Source organism: Paramisgurnus dabryanus, chromosome 14 (assembly GCF_030506205.2).
Source record: "Paramisgurnus dabryanus chromosome 14, PD_genome_1.1, whole genome shotgun sequence".
In the NCBI taxonomy this organism is placed as follows: domain Eukaryota; kingdom Metazoa; phylum Chordata; class Actinopteri; order Cypriniformes; family Cobitidae; genus Paramisgurnus; species Paramisgurnus dabryanus.
Window position 1 is genome coordinate 16,562,215 of NC_133350.1, and position 27,244 is coordinate 16,589,458.

A 27,244-nucleotide genomic window follows, 5' to 3' on the forward strand; every position below is an offset into this window, starting at 1 on the left:
AAGATATTTTAAAGGGGTCATAGAGTGAAAATTTGACTTTTTTCAAGTTAAAGTGCTATAATGGGGTCCCCAGTGCTTCTATCAATCTAGAAAATGTAATAAAGATTAACCCAGTAACTTAATTTGAGTAAGCCATTTTATGCAAGCATGTGAAAAATTAGGTCATTCCGTTTTTGCCTGTTTTGTGAGGTAGGTAGCAAGGTGAATTACAATAATACCGCCCCCTTAATCTGCACTATCCAACCACAGCACTGCCATTAAGTGCAGAGAGAAAGAAGGAGAAAAGATGGACTTGACAGCACAATTGAGTTTCAATTACAACAAACCACCATCATTGTGATCAGTGTTTGCATTTCATCCGCTCATTTGCAATTTAAAGGACACACCCAAAAACGGCACACTTTTGCTCAGGCCTACAAATTTGCGATTTTAACATGCTATAATAATTTTTTTATATGCTATTTTGAGCTAAAACATTACATACACACTCTGGGGACAGCAAAAATTTATTTTAAATCTTTAAAATATCTCATAATATGACCCCTTTAATAAATGATGGTTAGCACACAGTTGACAGTACCCCTTGAATTCCATTGTATTTGTTTTTCATACTATGGAAGTCAATGGTTACAATCAGCTCTGTGTTTACCATCGTCTATCAAAATATCTTATTTTGTGCTCATCAAAAAAAATAAATGTATACAGGTTTAAAACAACACGAGGATGACAAAATTATGACAGAATTTTAATTTTTAGGTGAACTATGCCTTTAAATCTCAGCAAACCAAAATAAAGCGATTTATACACTAATAATGAGTTTTATGTAGACAAGATACTCTTGGCATTTATCTTTTTTGGTAGCAGAACAATTTCACTATATTTCACCAAAATAAAAGGAAGATCAATGGAATATCTCTGTAAACAATAATCTAATAATAAGTTAAGGTCTTATAAATCTCATGTATTTTATTTTCAAAGAGACAAAAAGAATCATAAGTTATGGCTAAATACAGTATATAATAAACTATATCTTCATATTACTATAATGTCAAGGAAAATATATCATACTGTACATTTACCAATTATTCAATAACAAAAACATCCAAAATTTTCCTGTTATACTTAAATTCATCTTGAAGTGTAATAATCAAACTCTCTGTGGGTTGTAGATTTACCCAGAGCAATACAGCAACACTTCAATCCGAACACCGAAAAGCTATACAATAACTTGGCTAGGCTCAGTTTCACTATACGCATGAAGTCTGCATCATCTTTCCTCCATGATATATGTCCACACATGTTGTATCACACTGTCTTAGGACATATCTGAATCTCACCGTTGCTTCCTGGGAGATCCTTGGCTCGTGTTAAGACGCAGAGAGAGTCTTTCCCTCCCTTATGGACTGGAGGGAAGTCTGGGAGAGGGACAAGAACCCTGACTGTCAAAGCTTGCTGTGCGAGTTTTCCACTGAAAGAGAGACATAATAAGAAATGACAGGGAGAGAGTGAGAGAGATGGAAATATAAAAATGCATTAGTTTTAGAAAATTGAATTTTTCCACACTGGAAACAGTACGTAGGGCAAGATAGTCACCTCCTTTTCTGACTTCTTGGGCTCTACAAGTGAATGCCAGTGAGCGATGGGTTTTCGAGGGTAAGCTAGCATCTCATTCCAGTGGTCTCTGCCCAGTCCCTCAGCATGGATTCCTACACGACAGACTCCAATGATCTCATTGTGTCCGACTCTGCTCACCAGAATACAAGAAGAGATTTTGGAGTAAATATAAAAGATGCGGCATTCTACCAATGCGGTGGAAAATGCTGTTAGTCACTGTAAATAGGATAGTAAATATGTTTTTATTCAGTTTTATTTAACAATAGACATAACATTGCATAATTCTGTTTGTAATGTCAGTGATGTGCTACCAAATGAAAACACCAAAAGTACTTTTATGAAAGACAGAAGAAGCTTCTTTTTTAAGCTATAGATCATGTGTAGGGAAGGTAGCCATATTAAAGTGAATGAATAGTCATTTTGCATTGTCAGTGGTTTTGTTTTATTATGGCATTCATGATGAATTACCAATCAAACTTTATTGTAGGATTTATGACTTTCATTATCTTAGACATTTTCTGATGCCACCACAGTTTTAGAATCGCGATATTTGTTAAAGGGACACTCCACTTAAAAAAAAAAATTCTATTTTTTTTTAGTTCCCCTAGAGTTAAACATTTGATTCTTACAGTTTTGGAATCCAATCAGCTGATCTCCAGGTCTGGGGCTACCACTTTTAGCATAGCTTAGCATAATCCATTGAATCTGATTAGACCAGTGGTTCCCAAACTTTTTCAGCATGTGGCCCCCCTTGTGTACGGTGCATTCCTTCGCGGCCCCCCAAAGAAAATTTGTGACAAAAAACTGTACTAAAACTCAACATTTTGATAATAAAAAACATTTAATTATACAAAAAAAGTAGTGCTTTTGGTTAGTAGCCTTATTTTTTAGGTTTAATTACACAGAATTCATGATAAATTAATGTATTTCATAAAATGTCATTAAACTAGGGCCCCCCTGGCACCATCTCGCGGCCCCCCTGGGGGCCCTGGCCCCCAGTTTGAAAACCACTGGATTAGACCATTAGCACCACGCCTAAAAAAATACCCAAAGAGTTTAGATATTTTTCCTATTTAAAACTTGACTCTTCACAATGATATTACACAGCAGCCAAAATAGTACCCTTAGTTACTTTCAATGGCTGGGGACTATTTTTGGGCACTGCATAATATCATTGCACCTCCTGCAGCCATGTTACAGCAGCATTCTTTGATTATTACACCAGAATGAGAGTATAGTTCCTAGCCATATCTGCCTAGAAAATTGCAACTTTTAATTTTCTATCGGTCTTAGTACACGATGTAACAACAGAAGAGTCAAGTTTAAATAGGAAAAATATCAAAACTCTTTGGTTATTTTTAAAGTGCAATGCTAATGGTCTAATCAGATTCAATGGATTGTGCTAAGCTATGCTAAAGGGCTAGTGCCAGACCCGGAGATCAGCTGAATGGATTCCAAAACGTTAAAAATCAAATGTTTAACTCTAGGGGAGCTGGAAAATGAGCATATTTTCACAAAAAGTGTAGTCTCCCTTTAAAATTACAGATGATAACCTGAATTAAATATTACTCACAGATCATAATCCATAACTGATATGTGCAAGCTGACTTGGTCCATATTCTCCGGAGGGATGTCGAAGATGATCGCCTCGTTATATGCCGGGTTCAATGTATTCTTTTTTATGGACGTCTTCTTTTTTTTCAAGCGTCTTTCATCGCAAATTAGTGACACCTTCACGTATGGATCTGCCAACAGAATGATAAGTGAGATAAAAACTTCTCGAGCTTTCTTTGTCTGTCATTCGGTCTGAAAGTTCCTGACAAATGGACTCGTAATAGCTTTGTTGACAATGAAAAATGTGTCTGTCCAAAATGATAAACAGCAAGATGGAGCCAAATAGGCTGAACGTACCTGAATAACCAGTAATATCCATGGCTTTGAGATTTCTACATTTGATGACAGTAAGTGTGAGTCTCCCTGCAGTTGGCAAGTAGCAAAGAGAGAACATTATCTCTCCCAAATCCACACTTTCCTGTGAAGCCAAATGGACACACACACACAAAATGAAAATTGTATCGGCGTCAATAAAAAAATCTATCGTAATATTTACTAACAAAACTGGGTCTTTCTGCGGCTCAGTAGTAGAGCATTGCATTAGCAGCGCAAAAGGTTGTGGGTTCGATCACAAGGAAAACACACATACTGATAAAATGTATATCTTGGAATGCACTGTATAACAGTTGCTTTGGATAAAAGTGTCTGCCAAATGCATACATGTTAATGATGTATGATTTGTGTACATTAAGTTATATTCTGACGTTTTAGTTTGAACCACATAGGCCACATACACACTGCTATTAAAGGGATCATTTACACACTTTCATGTTACAAACCTCTATATTTTTTTTTTATTCTGGTGAATACAAAGGAAGATATTTTAAGGTCCCATTGACTTCCATAGTATTCTTTCTTCTTACAATCAGTGGCGGCCGGTGACTTTTTTTTTCGAGGGCGCACAATCCGAAGTTCGTCACAACATGTATGTAGCCGTCATGTGTGTGGTTTGTTATTTCAAAATATGTGTTCGAGTGAACCTATGTTCATCACGTGTCTTGTCAAAATAAGTGCCTGCTGCAGACGTGTCTAAAGTGTTAAAGGAATAGTCTACTCATTTTCATTATTAAAATATGTTATTACCTTAACTAAGAACTGTTGAATCATCCCTCTGTCATCTGTGTGTGTGCACGTAAGCGCTGGAGCGCGCTGCGACGCTACGATAGCATTTAGCTTAGCCCCATTCATTCAATGGTACCATTTAGAGATAAAGTTAGAAGTGACCAAACACATCAACGTTTTTCCTATTTAAGACGAGTAGTTATACGAGCAAGTTTGGTGGTACAAAATAAAACATAGCGCTTTTCTAAGCGGATTTAAAAGAGGAACTATATTGTATGGTGTAATAGCACTTTTGGGAGTACTTCGACTCGCCTGAAAAGTCCGCTCCCCTTCTCACTCTCATAATGGGAGAGGGAGGGTGTTACTGCGCCGAGTCGAAGTACTCCCAAAAGTGCTATTACGCCATAAAATATAGTTCCTCCTTTAAATCCGCTTAGAAAAGCGCTATGTTTTATTTTGTACCACCAAACTTGCTCGTATAACTACTCGTCTTAAATAGGAAAAACATTGATGTGTTTGGTCACTTCTAACTTTATCTCTAAATGGCAGCATTGAATGAATGGGGCTAAGCTAAATGCTATCGTAGCGTCGCAGCGCGCTCCAGCGCTTACGTGCACACACACAGATGACAGAGGGATGATTCAACAGTTCTTAGTTAAGGTAATAACATATTTTAATATTGAAAATGAGTAGACTATTCCTTTAATGATAAAAGAGACACTTGCGTTTGCCAGATACTCGCATAATCTCATGCGTAATCAGAGTTTACTGTTAACAGAGTGTCTTGCGTGTATTTTGTGAAAGTGAGCGTCTCTTTTATCATAAATGGTTTGGACGCATCTGCAGCAGGCACTTATTTCGACAAAACACGTGATGCACACGGTTCACAAGATGCAACAAACACATATTTTGAAAACATGAGCAACACACATGACACCCCGAACACATATTTTGAATTTGCGCCCCTCGGATGAGCAGTCACGAGCCGCCACTGCCTTCTATGGAAGTCAATGGGGCCTCTGATCACTTCGTTTACAAACATATCTCAAAATATCTTCCTTTGTGTTCATCTGAACAAAGAAATTTGTACAGGTTTGTAACAACATGAGAGTGAGTAAATGATGAAAGAATTTTAATTTTTGAGTGAACTATCCCTTTAAATATAATTTTTGCTTGCTAATCCATTTCTTTACACATATTTTGGCTACTTTTGCACAATCATTTAACATCATCCAGGGCTGAAAATGGTAGTTAAATTTGCGTTTAATCCATAGTAGTTGCGATAACTCTATGTTGGACAGAAAAACATTAGAAAGTCAATATTCTGCTACTAAGTTGCTGTGTAAGCCACATAAGCAACAGATCTGAGGATCATCTACTGTACCCAAAAACCAACAGTCAGGGGATCAATAAAATGACATGATGAGACATTAATTTGTGCAGGCACTTTTATGCAAATGAAGACATTCAGTGGATCACACAATTCTAATTACTTCACCCACATTTAACCAATTTTGACATATTTATTCCATTGACACCTCAACTGCTGAGTTCAATGATCTGTAGCATGTACTATAATCAATCATCTGAAATTAAATGTCTTATCTTAGCACTTTTAAAGTCATAGAGTTGCGCGACAGGTATGATTACCTACATTCAGGCTGATGTTTTAGTGATATTGTTAACAAGACATCTTTTGTTTTACTTAAAAGTTCTTAGCGATGTGCCAGTGCCATTATTACTGCCATAACAGTCCCAATTATAGGGGAACAACCCGAAAAAGCTACTGTATATCATGCTCACACACAGTTTTTTTAAAACCGTAAGAATTTGAAATCCAGAGATATTAAAGTAACCGGTGGAGGACTCGGATCATGGATGAGACCAGATTTACTATAAATGCTTGGAAGCACTGAGAAGCTACATTGAAAAAAGTTACCCCTATAGGCCACAATTCATTTTCATGAGTGTGGCAGGTGGAGCGAATAGCTTCTGCACAATCCTGTTAAACTGCAATAGGGGACTGGATTGCATGTCTGTGAACTGTAGCATAAACATTGCAACTGTCTATTTTGTTCAAAATCTCCCATTTATGTGACTATGCGATTAAACCTGGAACGCACTAACCTGACCTGAGCTCTTTATATAACTGTGCAACTTTATAACCCTATTAAAAGAAGTGCAACAGATTAGCATGATGTATTGTGTTACTTAGAAAAGCCAGTTGATAAATAGTCTGGCTTATTGCGGAATTTCCGGAGCATTTATTTTCTAAAATATACAGTAATACATGGATTCATTATACTACAGCTCCTTAATCAAGTACCAAAAATGTTCTGCTTTGCACAAAACGTGTCTTTGAAAGACTGTGCACTGAAAAAGTTTTAATATAAAATTAAATCAAGTAAAAAATTAATTGTTTTCAAAAAGTGCTGCAGCACAGCATATTTCAGACTCAGGATCGTCATATTCTTGCCAAGGCCGTAACTGTTGTTTATTCCCTGTACTATGTTTTTAGTACTTTATATACATTGCACAGTTTTTCTTCTTTGGTCATTTCAATTTTGGATAAATTACTATATCAGACTTAATAGAAAACAAGGTCTAATTATTCCCTGTTTGTGTTTCTAGCAAAAAACCCAATACAAGAGGACTGTAAGAAAACCAAATCATTAGGGTCACATTAATGTGACAAAAATACATTAATTTGACAAATCCCCAGTAGGGTCTTGACTCAGTAAGTAATAAAGAGAATAAATTGTCTTACGGTGGTAGCGTATTGAATGTCTTTCCAGACCGAAGTCTCCCGGGAGAGGTCTGAAACTTCAAAAAGATTTTCCAGAATCACCTCCCCGATCATGTCGTGTCGTGAGAAGCGGTCAAAGTCAAACACGCTCAAGTGGAGCTTTCTGGAGCCCAGCTCCTCGTATGGGACGGGGAACTGGAAGGTTTCGTCAAACGTGGGGTTGAGCGTCTTGCGGTGGACCCGTGTCTGGAATTTCCGCTTACGGTCGGGCAGCAGGTAGATCTTGACGTAGGGATCCGAGCTGCCGCACAGATCCTTAGCAGGTAGGTCGAAAGCCTTGACGATGGTGACAAGGAGGAACTCTCCCTCATAATCGTACTTGAGGGAGAAGTTGATCTTGCCACATGTTTTACCAGAGTCGTTTTTGGATGACTCTTCTGCCTCCACTGTGCTCTGTTTGTAGAGTTCCGGTTGGATGCGCCCAAGAGAGGCCGCGGTGCATGTGGGATGGTCCTCTACATCCAAAAACTCACTTCCACGGTCCAGGCTGGTCACATGGTGCATCTGTCTGGGGAGGTGCTTCTTGAAGGAACTGTGCCTGGCAACATTCAGAAACAATTTGACTGCTTAATCATGCTGATATGAGGCATTGGTTCTATCACAAAAGGTACACCAGGTGCTAATCTACATTTGAATAACACCTCGTGAACGAATGCAAATGGTATTCTAAAGGTAACCGCGGTCATGCAGCCGGTTTCCAATAATATTCTCTCAAAAATACATTTTAAATTAAGAATTGCTTAACAAGTTTAAATCCAGCCCTTGAGCTGCAGGTTTCTACCATCTGACCTTCTCTGCAGTCAATAAAAGCCAGAGATCTCCTTCAGGTCTAATTCTAGCTGACATTTACAAGATTTAAGCATTAACATGATTAGGAATGCCTGGAACTAACCCTTATAATGGCTCAGTATAAATTGTTTCTATATTTACAGTAAACCGTGATGACCCATATGGAAATCTTGGGAAACAAAAACATTTCTTTATTCTTCCAGAACACTGACCTGTTAGAGGAGGTCGGTTCTGTTGTCTGTCGTGAGATGCGTGTACGCCTCAGCAGATGATCCTTCATGGACAGTTGCACGTCTGCGGGGATATCTGGCGACGTATGACTGATCTTCACTGCCGCCTCCAGAAAGTTCCCAGGGTCCTTCAACTTGCCTGCTGCCATGATGTCTATGAAGGGTGGGCAGTAGTCACCGTGACCTTCTCTGTGTTGGCCTCTCTCTGGTTGGGTGGGGGCAAGGGCGGTGGCACTGGAGGAAAGTGCTTTGCTGCGCCAGGGCACCCAGCACAGCTTCCAGGTGGCGACGCTGATGAGACCCAGCAGGGCCAAACTGAACACCACAAATACAAGCAGCAGGAGACTGAAAGAAATGTCTGGTAGAAAGGACAAAGACAGAAGTGGACATGGTAAAAATGCACATAATGCAGATCGCTGCTTTGCATAAAAAATCAGAAACAGCCGCAAAAGGAGCCACTTAATATCAAAGGGAGTCGATGCGCTATCCCTATCAAAGTCAATGCCTGGATTTTTTTGGTTTGCTAGAAATGCACATTGAATCCAAATATAAAAGAAGTGTGTCCTTTGCTAAACTTTCTAAAGCTTTAACCCTTATATTATGTTCCGGGTCAATTTGACCCGTTTTGATTTTTAAGCTGTCGGATAAACCAGTTAACCTGTGATTTTATTCTTGAAATTTTCTGACTTTTTCTCATTTATGGCCATGAACATGCATGCAAAGTTTAGACATGCTGATATTTTTTGAAGTGTACCAAAATAATTTTGTAACGATTTTGAGGTTCGCGGGTCAATTTGACCCGCATTTTGTTTTGCTCCAAAGCAACTGCATAGACCTAAATTAAATATATATTTTTAGTGTTTGTTGTTATATTGGTGTTTTACTATCCTGAAATGGGGGTAAAAATGCTTCTCCTCACTATTTTGAGTACTGAAAAAGACTTTTACAGACACAGATGGTAAAAGTGAGCTATAATTTCTGTTTACAATGTATATGAAATACTACTAAAGTTTCAGTTTTCTTCCAGAAATTTTGTCACTTATTCTCATTTAGGGCCATGAACATGCATGCAAAGTTAGGATACACTGATGTGTTTTGAAGTGGGTTTTTTTAGCACAAATAATGATTTTTGGTACGATTTTGATGTTCGCGGGTCAATTTGACCCATATTTGTTTGTTCCAAGGGAACTGTATAGACACAAATTAAATACATTTATTGCATATATTTTGGTGTTTTACTACCCTGGAAAGGGAAAAGTGAGCTTTTCCTCACTATTTTCAGTACTGATAAAGACTTCCTCAGACACAGAACAGTAAATGTGAACTATCATTTCTATTTTCAATGTATATGAAATACTATGTAAAGCAGATTAATTCAGACCCACAGTAAATCCAGAGGTGAATACAGGTGATGCCAGCTGTGCCCCACAAGACATGACACCAAAATAAGCATCATTTGTGTAAAATGCAAGAGGTCAGAAAGCGCATGCTTGATGTGTGCACATTATGTAAACAGTGATTTCTTGAATTTGTACAATGAGCCTCAAGAACAAAAGATGAGGCTGTTTAGAAAAAGAAAAGCTTCATTTCATTTCACAGCAATATTAAATTGTTCATTTAGGATGTCTTAAACATAGGCATGTTAAAAAAAACATGTTGAATTAAAATTTAAAATGTTAAATGTTGCAACAGTTTTTGTGCAACATTTGTTAAAACAAACATGTTAAAAATTGTGGTTAAATGCATTTTTTTAAATCTTACTTTTTAATTTGAAGTGTTTATAATGTGTGACAAAGACTGATACTAAAATGGTTTTGTTCATACCTAATCCCTTCTTGTTTTTCATAATGTGATATTTACGGAATTGCATTGAATCCAATGCGGGTCAATTTGACCCGCTCCATCAAAATCGTCACAAAAATCGAACACAATACAAGGGTTAAGCTAATAAAGGTGATAAAAGGAGCAGCAATGCCACAGAAAATCCAAAGACTCTTTGAAGTCAAAGCTTCTTATAAAAACTTACCTTGTTTATATTCTGTAGTAGGGCTGGGAGATACTGACCAAAATTGATATCGTGGTAATTTTGTGTTGAATGGCATAATACATGATAAATATCCTGGTATATGTATCAAAGTGGAATGAATTACCTTTACTGAAACAGCATATAATGAAAATAAAATTCAAAGACAGGTTTTTCCTTCCTTTTTGAAAATATACAGCTGTACAACATGTGAGCTGGTTGGAAAGCCTGTACATTTCTGGCAAAGCTTTGAAGGAGGGTCATATCAGACTATACTTATATAGGTGGTCACAAGTTTTTACATAAATATTAACCACTGCAAACTGAGAAAAGCTACAGCATTAGAAGTAATGATTCAGTGAGCCTGATGTTTTTTTTTCCAGGATTAAGATTGGTCAGGACTCTTAAACCCATCACTGATGAGAGTATCACAGGGTAATGACTAAATCCTCAGAGCACCAAAACTTTCCAGCCGTCTTAGTCGGCATTATTAACACTGAAGTACAAATAACTTCCAGATTGAATTGCAAATGAGCTAAATGTAATTACAGACATCTTCATTAAAGAAGAGCAAGTCATTGGTCAAACTTCTTCTAGAGACTCACAGAGGTTATATAAAAAAATCAGCTATGCTTTATGATTATTACAAATATGGTGGAGTGCACACCCCTCAGGAATGGAGACTTGGATCGTAACCACAAACAGGGACAGTGTAAATGTAAATTCACATTTCACTCATGCTCAAAATTATTCGCTTTTCCAACTGGGAAACTGTGGGAGCACGTAAACAACTTGACAACATAATTAATGTACCAATAAATTTGCCAAACTGCCCACTTAGGAGGCTTTGTGGAGAAAAATTGCTCATTTATATTTATAAACAGCATATGCTAGTGGGAGATTTTAATGTAATAATCCCTCACTTGTAACAGTTTTGATTTCTGCAAACTCTAAGGTAGACCAAATGCAGAAGACATAGTCAATACGCATAACTGGGTGCTCCTTCACACTTATGAGATACACAGAACACGAGATTTGAGAAAGCAAGTGCTCATTGAATTAATTGGGTACCATAGGCATTTTATTATTTATTGTTTTGTTAAATGCATAAGTGTTAATGCAACACGTTATGTTTTGTTGAAAGAACCAAACAAACATCTATATTAGTAATACTATATAAGTGATGCAATGCCATAAATGTTCTCAAAGAATATTTGAGGAGCTCCGATGCAAATCCAGCTAAACCCAACCTCCGTCAAAAATTATATAATGATATTAACCAAATGCTTTTGGCAGGCGGCACGTACATGTCCATCAAATACCTACACTTCAAATCCGCTTAATCCATTCAGAAATACAGGCTTGTTGGCAAAACAAAATGTCACATTGATTTTTGAGCAAAGTCCACTAAGCACGGAAGATAAATTGGATGAAAGGTGGCATGCAAAATGACCATTGATCAGATCACATTCAAACCTATGTCCTTTGTGAGTACTAGCTAGGATACCTGAATACAACCCAAATGTGGCAGTGACTTGGATCACAACGCACCCTAATGTGTGGTTCAGTTTCTTTTTTATTTTATTTTTGGCCCATTTTGCCTGTATTCGATAGACAGTTATTAGAGAGATGACAGAAAAGTACAGGGTGGAGAGAGGGGTATGGGATTGGGATCGGCAAAGTACCTTGAGTCAAGATTCAAACTCAGGTCGCCGGAAGTGCATCTGCACCATATGTCGGATCACTGTCCACCACACCATCGGCTCTGAACATTTGGTTCCTTTTTACATTCTGACCTTAATTATTTGCAATGTTTCTAGTTGCATTTTTATTACAGTGCATTGAAAATGCGCTGTACTGTTCTTACTGGGCTTTTTATTATTATTATTAGTGGTGCTTGCATTTATGCAAAGCATCACTATTACTATCTTGCATACTTATTATTATTATTATTCTTCTTTTTCTGGACACTTTTTTGGCGCGTAACTCGTCCCGCACGCTTTGTCGTAGACCCATAAATTAGGGCTCAAAACGACCGGCTTATTGAGGAGAGGACTGCTATGACTTTTATAAGCGATCGGGTGCAGGATTTCCGAAAGGGGGGCGAAAAACCACCCAAAAAATCCCATTGACTTAACATTGCGCCCAACTTTGACGAGTCATAGCTCCGCTCGAGGATTTTGTAGAAACATGTGGGTTATAACATTTGAAGAGGGTGGTAGGCTCTTTAAGAACATGGATCACAATGGGGTGTAAGTTGTACCCCTGGGGTGTAAGAGGTGCCCAAAAGTGCCCCAATGAAAAGTCAATGGGGCAAAATCCCATAGACTTACCATTGCAAAAATTTTGACGGGTCATAGGTCCGAGCCAGGATTTCATAGAAACATGTGGGTTACTACATTTGAAGAGGGTGCTAGACTCTGTCAGGACGTCCCCCACAATGGGGTGTAAGGTTACCATAGCAACCATTTTGGGCACCCTAGCAACCTATACCATAGACTGCCATTATAAAATGCCTGGATGGATATCTTTGCACCACAGTGTCATAGAGACATGGGGGTGGGCTCATTTTACTCAGACATCCAATCAGTCTCTCAGGATCCTTACAGACTTACTAAGCCACGCCCCTAGCAACCACTTTTGAGCACCCTAGCAACATAAAATACAAACAGTTATATCTCGGCATCAGAACATCGTAGAGACACGGGGGTTGGACCGTTTTACTTGTGACTAGGGGTGTAACAATTGGGCACATCATTGGCCACTCCCAAGCCACGCCCCTAGCAACCAAATTTGAGCACCCTAGCAACCGAATAAACAAAGCCTTATATCTCCGCATCAGAACATCGTAGAGACACGGGGTTTGGACCGTTTTACTTGTGACTCGGAGTGTAATCACTGGGCACATCATTGGCCACTCCCAAGCCACGCCCCTAGCAACCAAATACAGTACCCTAGCAACAGAGTAAACAAAGCCTTATATCTCCGCATCAGAACATCGTAGAGACACGGGGGTTGGACCGTTTTACTTGTGACTCGGAGTGTAATCACTGGGCACATAATTGGCCACTCCCAAGCCACGCCCCTAGCAACCAAATACAGTACCCTAGCAACAGAGTAAACAAAGCCTTATATCTCCGCATCAGAACATCGTAGAGACACGGGGGTTGGACCGTTTTACTTGTGACTCGGAGTGTAATCACTGGGCACATCATTGGCCACTCTCAAGCCACGCCCCTAGCAACCAAATACAGTACCCTAGCAACAGAGTAAACAAAGCCTTATATCTCCACATCAGAACATCGTAGAGACATGGGGGTTGGACCGTTTGACTCATGACTCGGAGGGTAATCACTAGTGGATGCCATTTTTTTCCCTAGCAACCAAATACAGTACCCTAGCAACAGAGTAAACAAAGCCTTATATCTCCGCATCAGAACATCGTAGAGACACGGGGTTTGGACCGTTTGACTCGTGACTCGGAGGGTAATCACTAGTGGATGCCATTTTTTTCCCTAGCAACCAAATACAGTACCCTAGCAACAGAGTAAACAAAGCCTTATATCTCCGCATCAGAACATCGTAGAGACACGGGGGTTGGATCGTTTGACTCGTGACTCGGAGGGTAATCACTAGTGGATGCCATTTTTTTCCTTAGCAACCAAATACAGTACCCTAGCAACAGAGTAAACAAAGCCTTATATCTCCGCATCAGAACATCGTAGAGACACGGGGGTTGGACTGTTGACTCATGACTCGGAGGGTAATCACTAGTGGATGCCATTTTTTCCCTAGCAACCAAATACAGTACCCTAGCAACAGAGTAAACAAACCCTTATATCTCCGCATCAGAACATCGTAGAGACACAGGGTTTGGACCGTTTGACTCGTGACTCGGAGTGTAATCACTAGTGGATGCCAATTTTCTCCCTAGCAACCAAATACATTACCCTAGCAACAGGGTAAACAAAGCCTTTTATCTCCACATCAGAACATCGCAGAGACACGGGGGTTGGACCGTTTGACTCGTATCTCGGAGTGTAATCACTAGTGGATGCCAATTTTTTCCCTAGCAACCAAATACAGTACCCTAGCAACAGAGTAAACAAAGCCTTATATCTCCGCATCAGAACATCGTAGAGACACGGGGGTTTGACAGTTTGACTCGTGACTCGGAGTGTAATCACTAGTGGATGCCAATTTTCTCCCTAGCAACCAAATACAGTACCATAGCAACCGAATAAACAAAGCCTTATATCTTCGCATCAGAATATCGTAGAGACATGTGGGTTGAATTGTTTTACTTTTGGCTTGGAGTATAATCATATACTGTCCCCCGAAATTTGCCACGGCAAGCACCACTTCACATTTTCTTCAGGAAATGTACCTATCTAGTTATTATTATTATTCTTCCAACCAAATTTCGGAAATTAATACGGCTCGAACCGCTTAACTTAGAAACTTCATTCAAACTCTCAAACGTGCGGACTATTCGGGAATAGTGGGCTATGACTTTTATAAGCGATCGGGGGTACGGTCTTCGCCCCAGGGGCGAAAAAGCAGCCGAAAAATCCCATTGACTTAACATGGAGACAAACTTTGACGAGTCGTAGCTCAGACCTAGAATTTCACAGAAACTTGTGACTTGCCACATTTGAAGAGGCTGGCAGGCTCTGTAAGAACATACCTCACAATGGGGTGAAAGTTGTACCCCTGGGGTGTAAGAGGTCCCCAAATTTCCCCATAGACTTATAATGGGGCAGGAATCATGCCCATATAAGGAACTAAAAACGTCCCGAATGGGATATCTTTGCAGCGCAGTGTCATAGAGACATGGGGGTGGGCTCATTTTACTCAGGCATCCAATCAGTCCCTTAGGATCCTTATTGAGCTATCAAGCCACGCCCCTAGCAACCATTTTGGGCACCCTAGCAACATCTCCCATAGACTGCCATTATAAAATGCCCAGATGGATATCTTTGCAGCACAGTGTCACAGAGACATGGGGGTGGGCTCATTTTACTCAGGCATCCAATCAGTCTCTCACCATCCTTATTGAGGTATTAAGCCACGCCCCTAGCAACCAAATATGAGCAGCCTAGCAACATAATAAACAAAGCCTTATATCTCTGGATCCGGACATCATAGAGACATGGGGGTCGGGTCTTTGGGTCATATTAGCTTCATGCTAGCTTCATGCTAAGTCATGCTAGCTTCATGCTAGTTTCATGCTAGCTTTATGCTAATTTTATAATAAATCTTGCTAACTTAATGTTAAATCATGCTAGCTTCATGTTAAATCTTGTTAGCTTCATGCTAAATCATGCTAGCTTCATGCTAATCATGCTAGCATCATCTTAATCATGCTAGCATCATGCTAATAATGCTAGGATCATGCTAATTTCATGCTAAATTCATGCTAACTTCATGGTAATCATGTTAGCATCATGCTAGCTTCATGCAAATTATGCTAGCTTCATGCTAATCATACTAACATCATGTTAGCTTTATGCTAATCATGATAACATCATGCTAGCTTCATGCTAATCATACTAGCATCGTGCTAGCTTCATGCTAATCATGCTAGCATCGTGCTAGCTTCATGCTAATCATGCTAACATCGTGCTAGCTTCATGCTAATCATGCTAGCATCGTGCTAGCTTCATGCTAATCATGCTAGCATCGTGCTAGCTTCATGCTAATCATGCTAACATCATGCTAGCTTCATGCTAATCATGCTAACATCATGCTAACTTCATGCTAATCATGTTAGCATCATGCTAGCTTCATGCTAATCATGATAGCATCATGCTAGCTTCATGCTAATCATGCTAGCTTCATGCTAACTTCATGTTAATCATGCTAGCATCATGCTAGCTTCATGCTAATCATGCTAGCATCATGCTAGCTTCATGCTAGCTTCATGCTAATCATGCTAGCTTCATGCTAACTTCATGTTAATCATGCTAACATCGTGCTAGCTTCATGCTAATCATGCTAGCATCGTGCTAGCTTCATGCTAATCATGCTAGCATCGTGCTAGCTTCATGCTAATCATGCTAACATCATGCTAGCTTCATGCTAATCATGCTAACATCATGCTAACTTCATGCTAATCATGTTAGCATCATGCTAGCTTCATGCTAATCATGATAGCATCATGCTAGCTTCATGCTAATCATGCTAGCTTCATGCTAACTTCATGTTAATCATGCTAGCATCATGCTAGCTTCATGCTAATCATGCTAGCATCATGCTAGCTTCATGCTAGCTTCATGCTAATCATGCTAGCATCATGCTAACGTCATGCTAATCATGCTAGCTTCATGCTAGCTTCATGGTAATCATGTTAGCATCATGCTAGCTTCATGCTAATCATGCTAGCATCATGCTAGCTTCATGCTAGCTTCATGGTAATCATGCTAGCATCATGTTAGCTTCATGCTAATCATGCTAGCTTCGTGTTTATCATGATAACATTATACTAGCTTCATGCTAATCATGCTAGCATCGTGCTAGCTTCATGCTAATCATGCTAGCAACATGCTAGCTTCATGGTAATCATGCTAGCATCGTGCTAGCTTCATGTTAATCATGCTAGCTTCATGCTAATCATGCTAGCATCGTGCTAGCTTCATGCTAATCATGCTAGCATCGTGCTTGCTTCATGCTAATCATGCTAGCATCGTGCTAGCTTCATGCTAATCATGCTAGCATCGTGCTAGCTTCATGCTAATCATGCTAGCATCGTGCTAGCTTCATGCTAATCATGCTAGCATCGTGCTAGCTTCATGCTAGCATCATGCTAATCATGCTAGCATTATGCTAATCATGTTAGCATCATGCTAGCTTCATGCTAATCATGCTAACATCATGCTAACTTCATGCTAATCATGCTAGCATCATGCTAACTTCATGCTAATCATGCTAAAATCATGCTAGCTTCATGCTAATCATGCTAACATCATGCTAGCTTCATGCTAATCATGCTAGCTTCATGCTAATCATGCTAGCATCATGCTAACGTTATGCTGAATCATGCTAATCATGCTAGCATCATATTTCATCATGATAACTTTTTTAAATCATGCTAGCTTCACACTAAAACATGTCAACAGCCAGGTAAACTACTAGACTAAATTTCTTTTACATTTCTATCAATCAGCTTTTTGCATTTTCATGCACTGGTAATTCCTTGGGAATTGCATATCTAGTTGATTTTACAACTTTGTACTATGTCTTTTCCAAGGAAGCAGAAGTGGAGGTTTAAAAAAAAGCTTGCATGCACTTAGAGGGTTTTGCAGCCAAAAACAGTCAAATTTGTTAAATACCAATGAAATGACTAAAGTGACATTTGTGAAAAAAAAGAAATTTAAATTATTGACTAATCAGTAGTTTCATTGCCATTTAAGTGAAATTACTGAACCTAAACATAGGAGCCTGATAAAAAAATGTAATTTACAAGAAAACATGTCAGACACACTTTTGTCGTTTATCGTGATACATTATGGATTTCACCCTAATGAATCTAAATGAGTTCAGCTGCACTCTGCTAAATTTTAATTCAGTTTGTCTTTGTCCGTGTGATTGATGTCTTAACAATTTTCTATTGGCAAAAACATCAATGAAGCAAAATGTATACATTTAAATACATTACCAAGAATTACAAGTTCATACGGGGTCTGACTTGGAGGCGTACAGTAGCAGATCAGTTTAGCAGATAAGAGCGCTATTAGACTTTCAGGCAGACTCTTCTCTCCCATAAATGAAATATTAATGGGTGTGATGTAAGGTTACACAACCATTACAATGTTTATGGTTTGGCAGTTTCACCTCTCACAAGCTGGAGTGCATTAACAAGAACCAACTGCAATCCTCCAAAGGGCTAAAACACTTTGCAGTAATGTGTATGATCATGTCTGAAACAAGATAAACTACCTTGTAATCAGAAGTTCACATAGAAATGAGCTAAATGTGGGCATGCATTAGTGCAACATATGGGTATTACACATTTTTTAAATAAATTATTTTAAGAAATGAAGAGCTCAGATGCAAAACCCTCTAAGTGCATCTGACATGTTTTTTATCAGGCTCATATGTTTAGGTTTAATAATTTCAACTTAATGAAAATGTTAGTCAGTAATTAAAATGCCTTATTTCACAAATGTCACTTTAGTCATTTCACTGGTATATGTGATTGTCTTTTGCTAAGATCTCCACTTAAAAAACTCTTGCACCTTAATGAACACGCACTGTCATTCCTCCAATTCTTCTTCAGTACCAAGAGATACCAAGAGTATTCAGTAAATACTATTATCTCATTTTTGACAGAGGTGCCGTTTTTTCACATCTGAGCTCTTCATGCATTAAAGAGTTTTTGCATGAATGACAATTTTATGTCAAAGCTGAAACAAATCCAGTCAGGTGGAACATTTCCTGTGACCAATAAATCTAATTACGACTTGTTCGGTATCAGTGGCAGAAAGCAACCAAAGCCCTGAGGTTTGTTTGAACTTCTCTTCAAGTATCTTTAAATCTAACCTGGTATCCATAGAAACATATCAATTAGACAGTTTCCACTCTTTATGTTAACTTTGTTACTTCTAAAAAAAGGGGCTGTAGTTGTACTGCAGCAAAATCCCAACCAATGGTTTATTTGTCTTTTATCATCTGACATGGTTTGTTGGAGACACGTTATTCAGTTACCCTCTAAACTTTCAGCTCATCATAAAAAGTGCTGAACATGTGAGTCCAATTAGTTCCAGTTCCAGTAGCATTGTGATATAAAAGCAGTGTTGTTGTTGCCATCAAATATAGTTCTGTTCAGACATAGGACTCAGATGTCAGATGACTATGACTAAGTGTCAGATGCAAACATAAATTATTATCCTATTTATGGTCTCTGAGTAATTGCACAGTCAGACTCAGAATAAATAAAAACTTGTTAGAAGATGTGAATAATGATAATGTTTATCTTTATTGCACCTATTGTGATAGATCTCCAGACACTGATAAATAGTTTAGACACTATTTGGTTTCTTCCCTCTTCCACCCAGGAGGAAAATGATAATAAAACCACGGCGGTGGTGGTGTCGCGATTGCACGTCTGGTTGGACACCACTTTTTTTTTCAATATTTTACTATGTTCTTACATCAACTTAGATGAATTAATACATACTTTTTCAATGCATGCACTTTTAATCTTTGTACAGCGCTTTGTTAATGTGTTAGCATTTAGCCTAGCCTTGCCTTGCCCCCCATTGCCTTGCCTAGCCCCATTCATTCCTTTGGCATCAAACATGGATTAATTTAGAAGCCACCAAACGGGTGATTCTCACGAAACCATTGAAACACCACGGCACTAATGATTTTAGCTATAAAATGTGTAATATAATAATATTAAAAAGCATCAGAATTAACACAATACTGTGTTCTACCTTGCACAATGTGTGATTTCAACATTAGAATTTATAATTTGTCAATTTTATCTAATTTTCTGCTGAAATTCTCATTACCGCAATGTTTCCGGCTGTGTTTGAACATGCGTTATGTTGTAATTTAATCAAATTAACACAAAAATATTTAGAAAAAAAATAAATGGATGTTTTGCTAGACTACTTTAGAGATGACAGAAAAAATATTTACTGAATATTCATGTATAATAATAATGAAGAAAAATTAGGAAAATGATGTGTCCATGCCTGATGTTCTCATCCTCCGCAACACTTTTTGAGAACAGTTTAAGCACACATACAGAATTTTAATAAAGTTTGATTTTGAGTGACCAAGCACATGGACCAGTTACTTCAAGATGGCTACCAGGTAAGATCATTTTTTTACAGTTAATTTGAAATATTGTCTTGTCAGAATGCTTACACGACATTTTGATTATCATTACTGCAACAGATGCTTATTAAATGTTAATTTAATTAATAGAAGCATAATACTTTGATTTTAAATGCATGTGCAGAATCTCCAAATTATGTTCTTTCAGGTTTGTCATGTCATTTTGAAAATATGTCAGTGTTGATGTTTTCTGACTGTTGCGGAAATGAGATTTTTTAGGACTAATTTTTTAAATTATGTTACAAAAAGTGTTAAATGATAAGTAAAAGTGTTTAAATTAATGTTCCCATTTACTCCAGACTTTGTTTTTCAATGTCTGGTGGGAAAAAAGTAAATTTAAGCAATTTTTACATTTTCATGCTTGACATTTTTAAAACCAAGTTTTCGTGAGAATCACCCAAACACTTTCATGTTTTCCCTATTTAAAGACTGTTACATAAGTAGTTACATGAGTAAGTATGGTGGCACAAAATAAAACTTTAGTTTGGAGCCATAGGAATGAATGGGGCTAGCCTAAATGCTAACACATTCAAGAAGGGCTGTACAAAGATGAATAGTGAACGTATTGAAAAAAGATAGGTATGTATTAATTCATCTAAGTGGAGGTAAGAACATAGTAAAATATTGAAAAACGGTGGTGTTTTCCTTTAATGGTCTGACTTGTTGCTAAACTGAACAAATACCTTATTGAAAATAAATATTTTGGTTTCTTAGGTAATCTATGTGTTGTTTATTTTGCTTGTTATATAAATAAAGTACTTTAAAAGGACTATGTTGTTATTTATTCTTAACGGAGTTTACAGGAAGTTACGTGTGTTCCATGAAAGCCACTTGTTTATGTTGTTACTGCTGAAACCGTCTATAAAAACTGTTCTAAAAATGTGCAGAGACTTTAAAATAAAATTTAATTAGTAACTGCATAAAAAATGAATAACAAACGATATAAAAGAATATATTTCTTTATTGTTGAAAATTACCCTCGTTCAAGTATTTACCTTATCGATGTGTTGTATTCAAGCCTGCCACTTCCTTCTGACCTCTACAATAGCCTGTAAGGTTCTATGTGAGCTCCATCAAGCACCACTGAGCCTTATCAAAGCTCTGGGAGCTCAGAGGAGAAGTGAAATCCAGTTAAATGCGCTCTTGCCATTAGCTTGCAGCCATTCACAAGTCCCTCTGGTATTACATTGTGACAGCTGTGGTCAGGCCTGGCATCGAAATTTAAGACTAGCCCACATTAATGAATAGTACAGTGTGCTTGGAGTCAACACTAGAAACAGAGACCTAATGCCGACACAAACCATTCTATTAAAGCAACTGAAAAGTGCTTCATTAGAAAATCGCTTGCTATTTATAGTCGTGCTGGCATGTTGCAATGATTTGTTCTTTTTAATCATTTATTTCAATCACACAGGACCAAGTATTCCCTGCAAGAACAAACTACAGGGTGAATTAATGCAGGTAATAAAGTCCTTGTCCTACAGATAAACTGGTAGTGTTTACAAAACTCCAAACAATTAACCATATAAGACCTTACGAAGTTAAATCAAAGTATTAAAAAAAAAAAAATGCAGATAATATTTCCTTCTGCTTTTGCCCTTGTGGCCACGTTGACAACATGGGGAAGACCTCTTCTTCATTCCACACTAGAAGCAATTTTACAGACAAGCAATTATTGTAATTGCAGGTTGGTAATGACTGTAGGCTAACCTACGATTACCTCTCTCAGAGCAAAAGACCTTTGTAATTTCTATGCCCTGAGTGTATAAAACACCATATCAAACACTGTAGTTGTTTTCTCTGGGGTTTTCGTCTACTGAGGCTTTGGACTTAACTACACTTACTTATGCTGACCAAACCTGAAACATTATCAGAGATAATGTTATAAAAATAAAAAAAGATTTTGTCTATAAATAACGTGTTTGAGGCTATAAGAAATTATAAATAATAATATTGAACTTATTTATAATTTAAGGAATTTCTTCAAACACATGCATTCATAATTAAACATGCAAATAATTGATGCTGTTATTATTGATAATGCAGATAATATCAATTTATTGACAAGCTGTTTAGAAAGCTGATAAGACATAAAGGGTAGGGTACTAGAACATTGATTAAGCATTAAACATTAATTTTATGATTTAATTTATTTATTTTTGGGCATACTGTATGTTAAGTAGGAGCGTAAATCAGACATCTCATCACAATAGCAGCCCAGCCTCACGAAATTTTGAAGTGACGTAACTTTTTGATTCTTTTTTCGTGATCGTATAACGAATTCCTGTTTTCGTATGATTATCACGTATTGGTTACTTACTCAACTGTTTTGTCCTATTTTCTCACCATTGTTGCTTCGGTTTAGGGTTAGATTTACATAAATGACATCCCTACCCAAACCTAACCCTAACGCGGGTGACATATAAAAAATAAATCCGAAAAAAATTGTAAAAACCAAAACATAAAGTGACATTTTAATGCAAGCACCAAATCTAACCCTAAACCGAAGGGACAATGGTTTGAAAATAGGAAAAAGCAGTTGAGTAACCAATACGTGATAATCACACGAAAACAGGAATTTGTTATACGATCACGATAAAACGTGGAAATTCGTTATAATATTACGAAAAAAGAATCAAAAAGTTACGTGACTATATAACGAAATTTCGTGAGACTGGTTAGCAATAGGATATGTTATCTCTGTGTCAGTGATACAATATTTGCAGATAACAAAAAAATTCTGTGATATGATTTTGATTTAATTCAGGGATATATCGATCGATTTGCTGATATTAAGACAGCGTCCAACTCAGACACAAAGTTTTCTGTGCTTGTTATTTAGCACTGCTTTGCTGTTGCATTGCCAACAAAAAGCGCGCATTGGCAGACATGCGTAGACAGATGTTACGTGTGGAAAGTGTAAAAATAAATGTAACTCATATTTTTTAAATGTAACTCATATGTAACATGTGGCATTGATGCATCACATAATTACAGGCGGGGTGCATGATTTTTGAAAAACACTTTGGAAAAGGGAATCGGACCGAGTACTAAAACACACTTGTCGCCAATCAGCAGTAAGGGGCGTGTCTACTAACCGTCATCGTTGCCTGGGTTGCATATGTGTGGGGCGGGCCTATCAAAAGAAGATCCAGATGTTTGTTTAGGTGATTTCAAATGTCAACATTGGCTTTCAGAGATCATGCACCCCGCCTTTAATGTATCGATCCTTATCAATGTATTTTTACAATCCTAATGTTAAAGGGATGAGGAGCTATTATAAAATTAACACATTTAAACTAAATTTATCTTGCATTGCTGCACTTTAAAAAAATGTTGTATCATTACTGGGGTTAAATATGAACAAACCAAACTGTTGAGTTTGCACCAGCATTTGGATTGAAATAACCCAGCACAGGTTTATTTACAACCCAACTGTTGAGTTTGTCTATATGTGACCCAACAATGGGTTAAACAACCCAACATTTTTTTTTTAGTGTAGCTAGTTAAAAAGATAAATAGGAATGACACAAAAAGTCCTGCTCCAATTGCAAAAAGAGCGACTCAGTCTGCAAGTAATTCCAAGAAAGTAACTGACCCCCACTGTGGTTCAATTTTAAATATAACTGTTTAGCGAAGTCATAACTGGTGTCAGATTAAAAAAAAATAATCCTCCTAGTAATTAGACGAAGCAGAGAAATCTCACTGCACTGTTAACAAGTTATTAACATGTTCCTCGCCTTCTTTGCACCTCACAGGCTGATGTGTGTTCAGCACAGGAGAGATGAGAAAGTGAGAAATAGGGCAGCTTAAAAACACATCTTATTACATGAAAAACTCAAAAGCATTGTTTTCACCCCAAAGGCCACACAGTACATAGCATACAATTTAGCACACTGTCTATCCAAGATAAGCCAAAGAAATGACATAATGTGCCACTTTAGAAGTGCCATTCCCTTTCCTTTAGGTTGAAACTGGGCTAGATTAGCATTTGTTGTGCAGGCGAAAGGGGAGTGTGTGCCCGAGATAAGGCCAGGGAAGAGCTAGCTTACTGGTCTTGATGGACACAGACAGTCATTCAAAGAAAAGGCAAAAGTGAGGGGCCAATGCCTGTATTTGGCTACACAAATACCCCTATATCTTCCTGTCAATGCATTCTGAAAGGTTACAACAAGGGTCCCTTGAAAGGTGAAATTGAGCCATTTAGGATAAGCATTTGAAGATGACAACATGTGGCAGCATGAGAAACAAGGAAGAAACCGTAGCTACAGCGTTACGCCGTGAGGTAGAAACTGTCTCCAAATGTTAGTATCAAAAGGCAGTGTACTTCATGCTGTACACGAAGAGGAATGAACCGAGAATGCTACTGGCATCAAAATCCCACAGCAGTTTAAGAAAGCACATTGTGCACGATCTTTCTTGATGCTCAGTGAAGTTTGCTTTATAGTTCAACATGATCATTAGTGCTGTGCTGATGACACAGCTTCATTGGTACTATAAAAATATAACCCTGTCAGCAAAATGTCAACTAATATATGCATCCATTATCTGTAAGGCTCATATTAAAACTCTCCTACGTATATTAAAGTACAAATATGAATGTTTTATTAATATGCTAATGATTGCCAATACAGTTGCCCTATAATGGCACTTTTTTATCGTACCCGGTTCTAATTGTGTGATACTACTTTTTAGGCGATGCAAGTTTGTGTAACAGTTTTGACATCATATTGGCTCATGAACTAAACAAATAAAATATGAACTGCACAATGGTTGATCTGAAACTGTGCGGTTGAGGTTGAAACATCGAAATCTAGTCATATCTCTCACTACAGCGCATTGAAAGCACTCTTCTCTACCAGTTGCTGCTCTTTTGGGCACACACAAACATGCATTTTCCCTATTCCCACATGCATCTAAACAAACCATTTCATGTTGGACAGCTAATAAACTAACACCACAAGAGGCGTCATTATCACCTAAAGGTTAAGACACTGAGTCAGTGTAATACTAAGGCATGAAAGCAATGCACCATAGCCTGTTTTATCCAGATCTTGCATTTGTCTACATTGCAGCTTTGGGATATGCAGCTGACAGAAATGGTTTAACACTAGCATCACCTCCAGTGTGAATGACTGCCAATGCAGGAAACTCTGGAGGACAGAACATGTTCACACAGCCTGGGCAGACTACCATGGGAGAAGCAGTGATGGACTAGACTGCACCAGAGAAGCAGGTCAGTGCACTTGCCGTACCCTAATTCACTCACACCTGCAAGTGTTTGTGCAACACACATAAACAATGAGAACAAAAGCATGCACATGCTCAATTGTGTGGATAAACACATGCATGTACACACACACACACACACACACACACACACACACACACACACACACGCACGATAATGTGCGTGATAATATATGTGCTGTGTTTACACACACATACACACAAATGAATCTTTCCTTCTTTCAGCACTCCATTCACAAGAGGCTGATACTGCACACACACTATGCTTGAATGAACATACAACTGGTATGAAATATAGTCTGCTACTTTATGCAGCCCCAGGGCACCGACGATTTTTTTTCTTGACTGCCATATGTTCAATATGCTCAAAGGTAACGGACCAATACACTTTTGTGAGATCAATACAACATAGTAAAAAAGAAATCAGCCTTTGTACTGAGGTGATAAAGACTTCCCCCTGAAAGGACCAGCCACAGATGGTACCTATTAAGAGGTACTAAAAACTAGATTAGAAAAAGGACATAAAAGTCTTCCACACCCACTCAAAGTTATGTTTAATGCAACTAATTTATTTTTTTAATGAGCCTTTAAAAACAAGACAACCTACAACAGTAGTCGAGGGAGGTTCAAGAGGTGCTGACGCAAAACACCTGCATGAAAAGCCTATCAGTGCTGCATCAACTTAAAACTCTGTCGTTAAAAGGAAAAAAATGAAAGAGAGCAGAAAAAACAGTCAAGTAAACGAATATTAAACGAAATGTAATGCGTCTTTAATGCGGTCTTTGCGTTAGTCAAAGCACACATACGGTACTAAGCGAAAGCGCTGACGCTGGAAAAATACCATACTAACTTTCTTAAAAACAAAACAACAAAATACATGTACTTTCTTACCACTGAGAGTTTCTCCTCTTTAACTTCTGCTATTTCCACTTAAACTCGCTTTCATGCAGTTTTTAACACTCCCTGCTTCAACACGGCTCCTGTCTTCCCGCAAGCTTCCCTCAGAATGAGCTCTACACGGCAGCGCGCACGGGACCGCGTTTCCATGGCACCGCGAGGAAGCCAGCCATTGCTCAGCTCGAGAGATGCTGTATTGTAATTGTCTGGGGGCACATACACAAACACACACACGAACACGCTATTTTTTTGCCAAACTAAAGCGTTTACAACAACTGCAAACAAATAACCCCGGGTTTATTTCTAAAGACACCATATATTTAGACGCAAGTAGTTCTTTATAAAGTATTTGTCATTGTATGTCTGAATATAGGCTATCTAAAAATATATAAAGACAATAAATTGTTACAATCTTATTCAGTAACTTAAGCAAGCACATACACAAATGTCTCGTGAAAACAAATAAAATAGGCTTAGTAACCATTTTTATAATCACCAGCCCCTGCCTCTATCCTCTATCAGATGATGTGGAAAGATGACACTGGCCATGCAAGGACTTCAGACAAAGCCTGCACTGGAGTATAAACTGTTTACAATTTTCTTTTAATCTCCTGAATTGTATGTATTTTACAATATGCCCTCATAGCTGCTTTGCGACAGTGAGTGTAAAAAGCGCTATTCAAATAAATGTGAATTAAATTAAAATAAATTAAAAGTTTACTACAGATAAAACTAAACAAAAGATGTTTCATAAAACCATGGTTACCAAAAATTAACCATGGTTTTGCTATAGGAACCATAATTTTACAAATGGCAATCAATATGTCAAAAACATAGGTTATTACATTTACTATAATAAACCCATGGTTAATTTTTATAAGGGATGGATTCCTACAACGGCCAGCTCTGCTGTGAATTTTCTGCTTTATGATGCATGCACGGCTGCATTAACACGCTTTTCAGTCTTACAAGCCCTGTGTGTCTTGTTCATGCATTTGAGTGATTCCCCAGCTGAGATGTCATAGTTCCCCCTAGCCGACTTCTGGACAGATTAACATCAATGATATTGTAGCTGCTTTGGGAGGGGGTTGTGCTCCTGATTTTGGAGGGGAC

The 27,244-nt window shown here is 38.0% G+C and overlaps 1 protein-coding gene across 1 annotated transcript; it reads right to left on the bottom strand.

Annotated features, from left to right (window-relative positions):
• Positions 1–193: 193 nt before the first annotated feature.
• Positions 194–26,245, bottom strand: syt6b (synaptotagmin VIb). Its single transcript, XM_065241301.1, has 7 exons — positions 26,126–26,245; positions 8,098–8,473; positions 7,058–7,634; positions 3,526–3,646; positions 3,188–3,359; positions 1,594–1,744; positions 194–1,468 (listed from the first exon to the last, which is right to left on the bottom strand). Exons 2-7 carry the CDS (start codon positions 8,262–8,264, stop codon positions 1,397–1,399), a joined length of 1,260 nt encoding a protein of 419 aa, XP_065097373.1. The 5' UTR covers positions 8,265–8,473; positions 26,126–26,245; the 3' UTR covers positions 194–1,396.
• Positions 26,246–27,244: the final 999 nt, after the last annotated feature.

What these genes read in the sequence shown, in the direction of transcription:
- syt6b (XM_065241301.1), bottom strand. Translation starts at nt 8,264, where the DNA reads ATGGCAGCAGGCAAGTTGAAGGACCCTGGGAACTTTCTGGAGGCGGCA. An exon ending in GAACCGACCTCCTCTAACAG is followed by an intron (nt 7,635 to 8,097) that starts GTCAGTGTTCTG and finishes GAATGTTGCCAG; the next exon opens with GCACAGTTCCTTCAAGAAGC. An exon ending in ACATTCAATACGCTACCACC is followed by an intron (nt 3,647 to 7,057) that starts GTAAGACAATTT and finishes TTGGCTTCACAG; the next exon opens with GAAAGTGTGGATTTGGGAGA.